At 38.8% G+C, this 15215-nt stretch overlaps 1 protein-coding gene across 1 annotated transcript in view; it reads left to right on the top strand.

The window, feature by feature from the left end:
- The window catches only part of ATGRIP (Golgi-localized GRIP domain-containing protein), a 456132-nt gene that overhangs the window by 295571 nt on the left and 145346 nt on the right, over nt 1-15215 (top strand). Inside the window, exons 16-20 of the mRNA XM_089402096.1 lie at nt 7770-7898; nt 8157-8257; nt 8668-8801; nt 8975-9072; nt 9194-9313. Of these exons, the coding sequence (XP_089258222.1) occupies nt 7770-7898; nt 8157-8257; nt 8668-8801; nt 8975-9072; nt 9194-9313 (582 nt within the window). The remainder of the gene's footprint in view (nt 1-7769; nt 7899-8156; nt 8258-8667; nt 8802-8974; nt 9073-9193; nt 9314-15215) is intronic.

Genomic DNA, 15215 nt, shown 5'->3' with positions numbered 1-15215 from the left:
TCTTTGTCACCTATCATGTGTTTTGAGCATCCATTGTCGATGTACCACTGATTTTCTTGTTCTTCTGCATACAAGGCTATACTACATCTTTCTGTTTGAGGTTTTTTCCTTCTCCATATCTTGGGATTTAATGGAGTTTGCTCCTCTTGAGATGTTTGCCGAAATTTGCTTCTGCATTCAGATTCTTCATGGCCAAATTTGTTACAGATTGAGCATTCTATTTCATTTTCAAGAAGAGAAAAGCTATTATAGGGACCTTTCTTGATCCCTGTCACATTCCTTTGATTTCATGCTTCTCTAGTCATGATGGTTTTGTAAGCAACACATTGAGCAGCTTTGTGTCCAAAATTATGACATGAGAAACATTGGCCATAAAGAAGTTCCAATGATTATCGAATCTATTGACTTGGTGATTGTAGTTTCTATTGATATTCATCTTTAAAGCAAATTGAGTATGATTTACCTGAGGTTGGTTGTGGCTTCTGTTCATTCTTGAAGCAAATTGAGCTTGATTTACCTGGTGATTTGCTTTATGCCTTTGCTGACGATTGTCATACTGTTCACTGTTCTTCGCTGCATCAAGATAGCTTTTAGTGGAGGTTGGCGACTTCTGTGATTGAGATGCTTCTTCAGTATATCCAAGACCTGTCTTTGTCAGAGGAGAACTCTACACTTTGATAATTTCATTTAAGGTTTCTGATCCTTTAGCAAATCTAAGATTCAAAGATTTTGTTTTCTCAAGATCCTTTCTTGGACCCATAATTTCACATTTTAGTTTTTCATTGTGTTTTTCTTTTTTAGCAAGTTGGTATGTCAAGGTATCTATAATCATATTCTTTTTTTCTAAACAGATTTTGAGTTTAGAGATTTCTTTATGAAGTTCATCTTCTTCTAAAGCATCCCAAAAATTATCATCGTCATAAGCCATTAGAAGTCTATAGTCATTACTATTTTCATCTTCATCACTATTTGATAAAACATCGCTATCTTCATGAGTATAGTAACTCTTTTTACTTACAATTTGTTTTCTGTTCCATTTTGTAGATTCCTTCCCTTTATCATATTTATCTTTATGAGGACGTTTGGCAGCATAATGACCAACTCTACCACAGGCAAAACATTTGAAGGGTAGTTTACCTCTAAATCTTCCGGAACTCCGTTGAAGCTTCTTGACAAAGTTTACTTCATCATCTTCTTCTGAAATATATCCTGATTCATTGAGTTCTTTCTTTCTTTTTGCCGAAGCTTTAAATGCGCTTTTCTCATCTCAAAGGCAGTTAAGATTCCGTGAAGTTGTGTCATAGTGATAGTCTGTAGATCCTGTTTTTCTTCTATGGCAGATACTTTTGATTCAAATTTAGTAGACAAGGATCTTAAAACTTTCTCAACTAAGGTAACTTCCTTTATCTCTTCACCCAGATTCTTCATACAATTAACAGCCTCATCTATACATAAGAAGTAACTAGCTATACTTTCATCATTGTGCATCTTAAGAGTTTCATATTGAATTCTAGGAGTTTTCAGTTTAGCACGTTTTACCTGAGAGTCTCCTTCATAGCTTAGAACGATTTTGTCCTATATTTCTTTGGCTGATTTGAGCTGCATAACTTTGACAAACTTTGACTGTGACAAACTTCCCAATAATGTATTGACATCCCTGGCATTGGTTTCATATTGCTTTTTACTTGCCATATCTGTAGGAATTGCTGATGGAAATGTATATCGTCCTTCCACCATTTTCCAGACATCCCTTCCAAGTGATTGTAGATAGGCTGTGGTTCTTATCTTCCTATAAACAAAGTTGCTTCCATTAAAGATTCGCTATCTGATGGATTCCACGCTTTCTTGATTACTCATGATGATGGATTTCCCTTAAAGCGATCAAGCTTCTTCTGAAAGACCTGCTCTGATACAAATTTTTGGAAATAATACTGAGAGGGGGGGGTGAATCAGTGTTATCAGATCAATAATTTAATTTCCCAAACAAATTTGTATACACCGCTTCTGCTAAGTGAACTAGCATGTATACGTGACTGTATTTAAAGCAACCAACGTATATGCAGAGAACTTTTGATTTTCCCAATTTATCATGCATTTAACTTTAACCAGTATATCAGAGATTTATTAGATAGTGCAGTAAATGTAGAATAAAGCATCACACATAAGCAACACACATGAACACCAAGATATAAGGTGGAAACCCAATGTGGGTGAAAACCACCTGCTGCTGTCGTCTCTGTCTTCTTTTAATAATAAGCAAATCTGTTTACAATATTGTACTGTTGCAGACTTATACCAATACGCAGGCTTCTACCTGCAGAAGGTTACAACCTTCTCTCGTTCTCCAGCTTCTACTAGAAGGGAGCTACAACCCCCTAACTCTTCTACTAGCCGATATGTTTACTAGTACGTAGGCGGCGACCTACAGAAGGCTACGACCTTCTTTCTTCCCCTAAGGACTACGTTTCATAAATTTTCAGACTGGATCTATCAACAACATCATAACTACAATTCAATCATCAAATACATCTGCATCAACCAATCAGTGAAACTCAATCATCACTTTTTGAATCAACCACAACTGAATCAATCAATCACTTTGACAACCCATCATTAAATCACAATCAATCTGATCATTCAGAATACTGTCACCAGAATACACTAACCAGAACCCAAACCAGAACCCAAAACTCTGCAACAGCAAACAGAAACAACTGAAATATGCTTTATAAGGTATACGGTACTTCCATGTGTCGAGCCTGCGTATATACGCGCTTTTCTCAAAGCCAACCAGCGTATATATCTGCAAATTTTAATTCATAATTCTGCAACTATTCCAGACTTCAGTTATACCTAGATCATAATATTAACAGAATAACACATATGTTAGTATTCAGATCTAGACTATACATGATCAAACCACATAATGTTAATTTATTTCAAGCCTTAAGATCCCGATCCATTATTAGATCTTATCCTTCATCAACCACTAACGTTCATCCTTGGTTCAGATCAAGCACAACACCATAAGCCAATAACCTGCATACTAGATCTCACACTTCATCAGATATTCGATACTTGCACACTTGGCCTAATGATCTTCTCCTCCTTTTATAGTTTTAGGCTTTTCTCAATACCATGGATCAAAACCACTTAGGACCAATACCTTGGACCAAATACCTAGGGTTCATACCTCGAACCAGATACCTTGGACCAAATACCTAGGGTTCATACCTCGGACCAGATACCTTGGACCAAATACCTAGGGTCAATACCTCGAACCAGATACCTTGGACCAATACCATGGATCAAAATACCATGGACCAAATACTTAGGACCAAAAACTTAGTTTTCCAAGGTATACGCGCTTTTCCTTATGTGAAAGTGCATGTGTATGTATATGCTACTTGTGGTCAGTGAACCTGCGTGTATACGCAACTTGGTCAAGGTGAACCTGCGTATACCTCTCTTTCTTCATTCTGTGTAGTCTGATCTGTAATTCTTTGTTGTTAATCTGTTGTATTGTGATATTTCATTTGAGTGAGTTGCTATTAAGGACAACACTTATATCATAATGCCAATAGAAGGAATCATAGCATATGACCAATTCATTTGGGTACTTCCTCTTAGATCAGAGGTCCATTTCCTAGACAATAGCTTACACCAAGCATCAGGAACATCAACTACAACTATGTTTATCACGAACATAATGTCAGGGTAGACAGAGAAATGGACTTGCAAATCCTTTATTAACCCATGAACTTCGATTTTCTTAGAATCCATGGCACATATGTTGTAGTAAGGCCTGGAAATCCTTAAATTTAGTTGCTCCATGACCCTCTTGGTCATAACACAAGTTGAAGCTCCCGAATCTAACATGCAATTGTACAACCTGTAACCATTAACCATCAAGGTAATGAAAAAAGGTTGATGCTCATTGTTGTTAGAATCCATACTTTGCAAATACACAGGAGCATCCTGGTAGACAGTCTCAGGAGCCTTGTCTTGAGTAACATTAATATGAGGATTCTCAATGGCATTTAACAACTTAGCCCTTTGGGAAGGGATTTTCAAAACTTCGGTGACAAGAACCCAAATTTAGAATTGTTCAACCATCCTCCCAAATCAATATTCATTTCAGAGGAGGGGCTAAAATTTCGAAGGAGGGCATGATTATCGCTTTGATCTTTATCCCTTCTTTGATAAGTTAGCCCCTTATCTCTTGCAATTTCTAAGATTTGATCTAGAGAGGGCCTTTCATCGAATAATTTAACCAGCATATCGTTGTCACGGTCAAAATTATTTATACTATAGGAAGATGCGAAAGGTCTGACATCATGACTATGCTCCTTAACCCCACCCCAATTTTTATTTCATAGGTGATATTCCCTACCAAAAACATTAATTTGGTTACTTGCCCCAAAGATCCCATTATCCACAATTCTCTTGATAGTGGGGCAAGTAGCTTCTTCATGCAAGGCATTACAAGCCCTACAATATGGAGGAGCATCCTCAACAAGATTGGTAGATTCAAGGGGATTTGGCAGTCAATGTTCATTTGATTGCCCTTTCCTCTGCCAAGCATTATTATTTTTGTTATTATTTCTAGGTTGGGAACTTTGAGCTTAAGACCTTTCCATTTGGACCAACCTAGATTGCAGAGTCCCTATCTCTTTAGCATGGTTAGAGATTAATTTTGCTTGGTTGAGCTCCATGCTTTCCAACTTTTGAAGTATCTTTTGCATAGGCTCATCCTCAGATTCCTTTACTTCTTTGCCCTTAAGCTCTTTTAGCTTTGTGGAAGATCTATCAAAGCTTGGAATCTCAGATTTTCCAGATGCCTTCTTATCCTTCTCAAGCTCTTCGGCTAAAGTTTGACATTCCTTATAATCAGGAAGTTTAGCATGTCTTAATTCATAAGAGGTGTCAGCATTAAAGGCATCAATGTAGAAGTCCCAGAGAGATTTATTAGGAGGTTTATAATCTTGAGGTAATTCCTTAACGATACCATTAAACCTTCTGTTAAATTCCTCAACGGTTTCATTCTCTTTTTTCTTTATGATACTTAAGGCTTTAACCAGATGCCTTTCTTCCCTCTTATCTCGAAACTTATCCTTAAAGGCATTAGTAAGAGCTTGTAATGAATTGAAGGAATGATCAAGTCTTTAGGTGAACCATTCTAAAGCATCCTCTTCCAAAGAGAGCACAAAGAGCTTCATCCTCACATCCTCATGAGCAACATTAGCACCACCCCATTTGTTAATGAAATGCCTAAAGCGATTAAGCTAATCTTTAACGCTTACCACATTATTGCCTTGGAAAACAGGGAATTTATCCATACTTGTAGTAGGAAGATCATGCGGGTAACTTTGAATGTTAGCGAAATTGCAAGGAAGATACAAGTCATCCATGATGTCTTGCTGAATGGGATCTGAAAAAAGCGAATGGATATTAGAGAGAGCTTCTTGTCCAAGATTATCAAGGTGTGCACGGGAAGAGAGCCTGTTTAATTGAACTCTAAAAACCTTTTCAGGATCTGGAGTGGGATTAATCAGGGTACTTGGATTCCTTCTAGTGCAAACCCTTGTAGGAAATGAATAAAATGGAGTTGCCACTTGGACAAGAATCTAACTCAGACACCTGAGATGAAAGATGAAGGATAGAAGATGAAAGATGAGAATTGTCGTAAAGCCAAGGTCCAATAAATTGGTCCTCGACAACGGTGCCAAAAAATGTTGTCGCACAAAATGTGTAATCACCGCGACAACGGCTCAGATTGGGGGTTGTCACACTGATCCCCAATCACTCTGTTTGAGTTGTCTCCCAATTGCAGACTAAGGGGGGTAGACCCTATGGAAATGGAAAAAGGAAAAAATAGTTGGGAACCAACCAACCTGGTATCACTTTCTTCAAATCATTTTGAATCTTTAAAATCTTGCACAATCTAAAACAAGTATTGGTTGCTTAGTTGTGTCTCCCAGGTTGGTTGGTTCCCAACTATTTTTCCTTTTTCCATTTCCATAGGGTCTACCCCCCTTAGTCTGCTATTGGGAGACAACTCAAATGGAGTGACTGGGGATCAGTTTGACAACCCTGATTTGAGCCGTTGTCGCGGTGCCTAGACATTTTGTGTGACAACACACCATACGATCCTTCTTTGAATCTGACTATCTCCACTCAATGCAACAGGATGGATTTTGAGGCATGTCTTGTCTCAGCAACTTTTAACAGCTCCAATTTGTACTTGGACGCTAGTGCAGAGCAGTGATGAATTTTATATGTCCCTAGCTTGCCCTCTGAGCTCCTTAATCCATGGAATTTCATCCTCAAACTCTTCTAAAATAAGATATAAACTATGGAAAATGCAAGGAGTCCAAAGATTGTGATTATATTTACTGTTAATAATCAAGCTTGCAACTTTGCAAACAAGTTAATCCATGACAACTTACACCACATTGGTTGGGTCTACTTGTTGAATAGTAATAATTAGAATTTTAGCAATGAAATTACTATCTCAATTGATTAATATTCTGCCTTCAAAAACATTGCTCCTTTTGGTGATGATGCTATTTCATTGACCAATGGCATATGCCTTGTATCTGTCCATCCATTTGAGCTAATGGAAAACCTTGAGCTTCTGCATGAGGCACAAATTGGTATTAAAACCCAAGTGCCCTGTGCATTCCCTCTCTCTTCTCTGGTTTGCCCCATGCATTCCCCGCCTCTTACCTGGTTTTCCATATGGAGAGTAGTGTTAAGCTATAGAGTCTAGTGGCATGAGCCACTGGTAATCCCTTAGGACTTGGTGTGAATGGATCTTGCAGCCTCCCTGACATTATGCCAAAGAGGAAAGGCTTGAACCAACTGAGCCATCCCTCGGGGTTAGATATTTAGCCTCACTTTTGAGTAAGAGTCTTGAAAATCTTGTTTATTTTGCATGGATCACAGCTCCATTCACATGAACACCCACTGGGCATTTGATTGGGCTTGTTAACATACTTCCAAAAAGGATAATAATCATTTTGCTTGCTTCATGTAGCAGGTTAAGGGACATGAGAAACATTACTTTGAGAAGACATAAATTTTTGCAAAAGCAGTGAAGAAAGCTGTTCACCGAAGATAAGGCCTCCCACAACCTTGCTCTTGCTGGCCACAACTGTCCTCTAGCTGGCCACCTCCAAAGCTTACAATGTGCCAAAGCTTGCTTCCAATGCTCCAAACACAAGAGAAATCCTTGCTGGTGCCATAGGGAACCTATACCATCAAAGAATGTGTGAGGAATGACTGAAAATTGGAAGTTCGTTGTAGGAATAGAGAGGTTGTTAAGGTTTCTGGAGATTTTTTATTTTTCAAATTTGTAATTAATTTTTTTTCTCATATTAATGTAAAATTGAAGTAACTAGGTTTAGAAATGCATTAAAAGCTAATATGTCTTTAATTTTTATAGATTAGAGGTTTTTATTTTTTCTGTATCCGCTAGTCCTCATGGCCACTTGTGTGGGCCCAAAAAATTTCAGCACTGAAGTGAGTGAATCTTGGGCTGAAACATGATGATCTGTATTGGGCTCTGTTTCCAAATTGCAATACATGCCTGAAACATTTCAGGTGTGTTTGGTACATGTTTCAATGTTTTGGGCTGTTTCATAGTTTTTGGTATGAGGGGGGTGGTTGTTTTCTGCAACTTAGGGCTATAGTATTAAGATATTATATTCACTGGCAAATATATGATATGAACTTTCATATTTTTTAATCCTTTTCATAATATGCAGATTAGTCGATTAGAAGATGACTTTAAAGCTTACAAGAATCGCGCTCATGCTCTTCTTCAAAAAAAGGATGCAGAGCTGTCTGCTGTAAAGGATATGGATCTTGTAGCTGCTCAAGAGGCTGCTTTAAAGGCAAGTTATTTGATTATTTTTATGATGATTGCCAAGAAAATTGGTTAGATATATGTAGTTGTTTTACAACTACCAGGTCAGGTAAATGTTTTAATTTTTTAAAGTGAAATGCTCATCTCTGTTATCTGTAACATGATTGGCTAAACAAATAACTTGACATAAGTAGATACTGTATGAAGGCTCAAGAGAGTACTTGAAAATTGTATTTTCTGAAGGTTTCTTCTCTTGTTCAATTGGCCATTTATGTTTTCATTACAGGATGCCCAAAGAGAGGCAGCTTTAGCCTTTGCTGAAAGAGATCGTGCTCTGAAAGCTCTTCAAGATTCTGTCAAAGATCATGAAACTGAGCTTGCAGCCAGGTGAGAATGTAATGTTATGTTTATAAAAACTTCTAACTTCAATGGGTGTCACCTGATTGCTGGAGTTCATAGATCCATTTAAATGGACCTATTTTCTGTGAGTCCTTTGTGATGTTTTAGTACCAAGAAACTCTTGTGAAGTTCCAAGTCTTGCTTGGAGGGATTTCCCTTGTCCTCTATAATTGTCTTGGAGGGATTAACTTCCCTTGTTCTCTATAAATGTCTATTATTTTATTGTACATAATTCTTAAAATTTCCTATCCTATTCACGTGGACACAGATATCTGTCCGTAGTTTTTAAGCTTTTGTTTGTTGCTGTTTCCATGTAAAGTAAATCTTCTTAAACATGTGCATGCTGTAAAATATGTAGAGCTTTAAATGTAGTATGATGACTCTGTTTCCTTTTATAGGGCTGTGTCTCTCATAGATGCAGAACAGAGGATTAAAGACATGGCAATGAAACTTGAGTCCACAAAAGCTCATCTGCGATCAGAACAAGAAGCATGGCAGAGTACTCTCTCGAATGTTCAAGAAACATGGCGTTGTAAATATTTCTGTTTCCTTTGCGATTAGTTAATTTAACTTTTTTTCATTGAAAAATGTCATATATGATGAGATTTATTACTTTAACTTTTAAGATTTTCTCATCTTCATATCTTCTAAATGGACAGATGCAACTTTTATTTACTGACAAAATTTCACTGTATCTTTTTGAAGTAAAATATGAGGCTCTAGAGGCTCAAACAAGTAAAACGGCTATAACAAGTTCAGATGAAGACCTAAATTCATTCAGGATGAACTATGAGAAACTTAAGGTAGGCTTTATGCCATTCCATCTATATGCTTTCTATTTTCAAACTCCAATGTCTATTTAATACTAAATTTACATCATTTGTGTGTTAGATGAAGGTTTAAAAGTGTTCTGTTGACTTTCAGGAGGAGCATGATTCGTTTCGGGAAATGGCTAACAAAATCATTGAGGCAAAGGACAATGAAATATCTCGCCTTTTAGATGATAATAACAACCTACAAAGATCACTGCGTGCAAATCATCTGGTAGACTTTCTTCCATTATCATATATTCATTTTCTAAAGGACAATCTTCAATGCTGCTCCAAAAAATTCCAAATGCACACAAATGCTCAATGAGAGAGATGAGAGGCAAATTATTTGGTGGGGGGTGGGGTTGTGGTCTCTTTGTAATAAGGTTTTAGGGTTTAGGGTTGGTTTCTAAAAATTAAGTTTACCCTCAAAATATGTGTTTTGGGCTTATAAGGAATAACTTGGATGAGTAGGTATGGACTCGGTCAAGTTGGACTAGTTTGGTACTGTTACAGCAAAATCTTGTACCTAGTGCAAAGCCCCACTAGTGTGAAAAATTGAGAAAAATATTGCTTATTGCAATCAACCGGTAATTATCCAATGTATTTAATTCTGAGCAAAATTATTATACTGCAAACATTGAATAAAAAACACAATTACAATATTCACCAAAAATAAACTGCAAAAACTCTAGAAAGAAGCCAATCACATAATGGGCACAATATTTTTAGACAAAATGTCCCTGGAAAAACCTCGAAGGGAAAACCGATTCTTTAGATCGGATGGTTTTATTAATCTTCAAGAAATTCTGCAATTGATGAATATTACAACACAGCTTGCCAAACCTCAGCAAAGCTTTGGCAAAATATTTTTTCACCTCTACAAGTCGATCAAACTTTTGGAAGGCTCACGACCTCCTTCTGCAACCTGATATGGCCTCACACTAGCAAATACAACTTGTACGACACAAAACATGTGGCTCCTGGACCCTTTGATGCTCATAGTGTGGACGAAATCAACTTCTTGGCTCTTCTGGCAACTTGTGCGACCCTCTTGGCAATCTTGTATGACCTCCTCCTCACAAATACGATCTCCACAAGGAATCTTGGCCTCTCTAAGAGAAAACATGACCCTCTTGGAATCCTCACGACCTCAATAACTCGACCTCCTTTTCCTTTTTTGTAGAAGAACTCTGGGAGAATTCCTCCTCCAGATCTCGGAAACTGGGACAGTACTGATGAAAGAAAACCTTGGAAAATATTCACTACTGCTGAAACCAGTGTAGCACGACTCTTATAGGACCCGCGAGTACCCATGGGTCTTGACGGGTTTTATAGCGAGACGGGTCACTTGCATAGAACTCGCGGTTTCTACTTGTACTCACCAAAACACACATAAAACTTGGCTACCCACATTTAGCCCGTGAAGAATTGCATATGACCTGCATAAGACTCATGGAGACACTCAAAATTCGATTTTTTTTTTTTTGTTGGAGATCATGTGGAAGGAAAGGGAAAATGGAGGTCAAGTCGTATACGAGTCTTCTATGGGTTGTTCCTGAGTTTTATACGGATCGCCAAGTCAATAGCCAGACGAGTCTTATACGAGTATGAGTCGTGCACCATTGGCTGAAACCCTTGCTGGTATCAACCTCAATAACCATGATCATGATCTCTTAGGATGCACATTGATTTTCTTTATAATCTCTCACTGAGAGATGAACGACTAAGATCTAGATCTGAAATGATCTAATCGATGGTTAAAGATCAATTAGAATTTTTTCTAGAAGTCTCTAAAGGAAAATCGACCATGTCTCAATTATTAAATAATTAATTAATCTATTTCCCTAAGTTAAAGCTTAGGAAAAAAAATCAAAACTGATTAATTAATTTAATTAAGACATTTCCATTCAAAAGAATAACTTGGGCTTGGATATATTTTCTTCTCTTGTGTTCTTGTCAAAATTCCTCAACCGGAATCCCTATTGCAGTAACTGATAATGTTTCTTCTATTTGTTAATTAATCAGCCAAATTATTTGCAGTTTCCTACGGAAAATATTGAAACACATACACTGCAACCTGTTAATCAAGGTTGTCATTGATGTCAATATGGCATTGGCTGAGATGGCAAGTATTCTTGAGATGCCTAGTTCCAGATGATGATGAGGTACATGTTGAACAAACTCTTGTTTGATAAAGATGCCATCAATGAAGATGTCAAGCTATTAATATGTCAAGCCACTAATGAAGAAGCCAATCATGTGCCTTGATTGATGATCTAGACCTTAAGTGCCAATGATGTATCTAATATACTGATGTCATACGTGATGGCTCTTGATGACATGGTTGGAGACTACATGATGACATGAATGCTGCACTATTACATGTTGACACTATAATGAATCACTTGGTGACATATGATGACATGGAGGACTTCATGATGATGTGAAAATAATATAAAGACATAGTTGGAGTCATAACAATGAAGAAGCCATTAATGACCTCATGCTGTCCCAAACATTTTATGCACAAAAATTCAAGGACAGACAAAGAAAAATAATTTTTGCCACCTTAGAGGCATCTTTTCTCAATGGGACCTAGACCATCTTAAAGAGGATTTTTTCCTCTTTCTAATGAGCCCTTACTTGTCCCAAAACTCCCAGTGGTTGCTGAGATAATGATTTTTTAAGTTAAGAAAAATATAATTAATGTTGAGCCGACCTATGCTCAAAGACACAAGTCGGCCTCACTTCAAATAGATGTGACCCTTCAGTTATAAACGAAATCACTATAAATATAGGTTCGTACTCCTCATTCTGCCGATCAAAATTTTTGGTGAGGATCACATAAATTCAGAGATAATACAGTGAGATAACAAAGGAGGGTGAGAAGGATATATTTGGGCATATTTTGGACAGCGAATTTTTTTGATAATCTGTGATTTGAACCTGTTAGTTTTGCAGATTTTGGACTGCAATTTTTGGCATATGTGATACCCATTACAGGCCTGCAAGATGTCTGCAACATAGCTCTATTTTTGGACCTGTTGTAACACAGATTTTGGCCTGTAACTTTGGCCTATTTCAGGCCTGAAATTTCAGCCTCTGTAGCACCGTAATTTGGGCTAAAATTCAGCTTATTACAGGATGAGTTCAAGGACTAGACATGGGACATTCTTGGCATGTTTTTGTTTATGTATCTCTGATGTATGCTTCAAAGAAGGAATGAGACACTGTTTGTGGAGAAAGACATGGCCAAGTGAAGGCTGAGTCACCTAATGGTATAACGTAGGAGTTTTCCAGGACTGTAAGGCAAAACAACATATAAAAGTGTCTGATATCTGAATAAGGTAACCCTAGCCGCAAAAACTGTAAACTAGGCTGAAACTTCAATCAATTTGTATCCAGAACAGTGATTCCTTTAGAGCTGTGCTGAAGTTTCCAAGGAATACAGGAAGGCAATTTATTGGTTGCCCTAAGTTCAGTCACATTGAAGAAGCTAGTGGTCAGATAGTGAGCAGAGTTGTGTGCCCTAGCTCAGTGATTTGGGTTTGACAAATTAGTGATAAAAGGGGAGAGTTGTAGATTCTAAGAACAGTATCATTTGGAGCAGCTGAAGTACTGTTGGAAAGCAAATGGTTGAGCCCTAGTACAGTCATCTCTGGAGGAGCAAAGTAGCAGCCCTTGTGTGCACAGATCATGATTAAAGATCTACAAGACAGAGTTGAAGACCTATTTTTGGAGCACACTTGAAGACAAGACAATTGTTGAGGTGCCAGATTTGGAGAAGACAATTTTGAAGTAAAGAAGTTTGTGGAGATCAGTAGAAGGACATCATTAGGGCCAGCAACATTGTTGAAGAACCCTTGATGTCTTATTGAAGTAATTTTTGTTTTTGAAAGACCTTGTAAGGGTGGTGTGTAGTCCCATTGATTGGACCCTCTTGGAGTTTCTTATTGAAGACACTTTGAAGACTTCTTGAAGACGTTTTGAAGGCACCCTTGGAGACCACGATGTATTGCGGTAACCTTGAAAATTGTGTCTAGGTGACACGAAGCGCAGTGACATGAAGAGTAGTGAAGAGAAGTGTTGATTTGGGGTAGCATCGGGATGTGCTATAGCCATGAAATTTGGTGGAGAGGTTGGGGCACATGAGATCTCCAATACCCAGAAAGGGTTTGGGCAGATTCTAAACAAATAAGGAGATATTAAAATAATTAATATTTTTAATGGAGTCCCTAAGTCTAAACTTAGGGAAAATAAAATATTAATGTGTATTAATATGAATCTGTTTTAGAATGGTCCAAAAGACATGGATCAAGCCAGATCTAATCTTAGCCGTTGATTAGGGACTTAATCTCGGCCGTTGATATGTCAACAGGAAAAGTATAAGAGGAGGCTTGAGGGTCACTTGGAGAATATACCAGAGTGATCAGTCATTCTATTCTCTAGAGCGGGGTTTGCTAAGAGAGGTAGAATCAATGATCAAGAGAGCAGCTGAGGGGAATTGAGTACAGAGAAACAGAGAAGGCAGAGATTGTGCCGGGAGAGCAGCACAGCAGCCAAGAAGGGTGACGCAGAGACAGCAAGGGCTCACGCAGAGGCAACCAAGTGTTGCACAGAGCACTAGAGGGGCTAGTGCAGCTGACGCAGAGGCTCCCAGAGCTGACGCAGGGCCTCTTGGGGCTGACACAGGCCTAAAAGGCTGATGTAGGGCCAGCGTGAGATAGAGAGGGGCTGACGCAGTCCAGTTTAGGCAGACGCTGGGGTTGCAGAGCAATTTTGTGCTGAGGTGCTGCCAGAAGGATTTTCCGGGTTTCAGCGAGAAGGTTTCTCTCAAACTGTGAGGTATAGCTGCTAAGGAAATTCTCTGTTGGGTAGGCTAGTTTCGGCTCCCAGATTGTAGTCTGATATTGCTTAATAAGAAAACCCTCAAATAGTTGCACCGGTTTTCCCACATTAGGTTTTTCTGGGGACATTGGTCCAAAAATAATGGTGTCATGTGGTGTGTTTGTTCTTGTTTCTTTTACGTGCTGATCTGTAATATGTTGAGCATGCACTGGTGTTTATTTTCAGTATTTACTTTCTAAATAACTTGTTAAAGAAAAATAACAAGTAGGTAGGAATAAATCAGAATAAGTGCATGAAGGGTTTCTAAACTAAGTAAACTTGGAAACTTCAACATGGTATCAGAGCATGATTGCAGATCAAAGGAGGACTAAAAGACATCAGCTGAGCGAAGCAATAAGGCAGAAAACAACTGTCCTGAGGTGATAGAAGCTGTTTCTAGCAGCGCAGAAGCCAATAAGTGTGACGCAGAGCCAGTCAGAGCCACGCAAAAGAAGCCAGGAGCTGCACAGAGCCTCAGAGAGGCCAGTGTTGCTGACGCAGAGGGCCAAAAGGCTGACGCAGGGCATCCCAGGGCTGACACAGCCCCATCTGGGATGACACAGAGCCAGTGTGGGGCAAAGAGGGGCTGATGCAGCCCCATCTGGGATGACATAGAGCCAGCGTGAGGCAGAGAGGGGCTGACGCAGTTCATAGAGAGGTAGTTGTTGGAGTCTAGAAGGCTGCAAAAATATTGCAGAGTGGAGCTGGTGAGGTATTGTAGTCAGAATAGTATTTGACAGAGCAGGGCCAGAGGAGTTGTTACTGAGGGTTTCTAGTCGAGAAACCTAGATCAACAATGCAGTTGCAAAAGACGATCAAAGCAGGGGGCATCTCGACAAGCAGTAGAAGGATTTCCAGGAGGGAAACCAGGACTCAGAGGGAGTCTAGAAGAGAACTTCCAGACGGGAAGTATAGACTCAGAGGAGTCGAACAGAGAACTTCCAGGAGGGAAGTAGAGGAGTGTCATGGGACTACACAAGGTAAGAGACCAGGATAGACTGGACGGAGCATCGGACTTCGCAGTCTGGAAGGCCAGAATCTTATCAGTGCTTGACAAGAATCGTGTCAAGAACTTCACCTTGAAGGTTATAGCTATCCCAGTTGACCCAAATGATAACGACAAGTACGAAGGGGCGATGGCGAGGGCCAGGTGCATTATCCTTGACGGGGGTAAGGATCTTGTGGTACCACATATAGCCGAGAAGGAAACGTCAGTTGAGATGTCAGAGGCTCTCAAGAACCTGTAC

The sequence above is a fragment of the Pinus tabuliformis genome, chromosome 2_1 (assembly GCF_031772625.1).
Source record: "Pinus tabuliformis cultivar Carrire ecotype Pingquan chromosome 2_1, CPIR1, whole genome shotgun sequence".
NCBI classification, from domain to species: Eukaryota; Viridiplantae; Streptophyta; class Pinopsida; order Pinales; family Pinaceae; genus Pinus; species Pinus tabuliformis.
The sequence above is the reverse complement of the archived record's forward strand: the minus strand, read 5'-3'. Positions and strand labels throughout refer to the sequence as shown.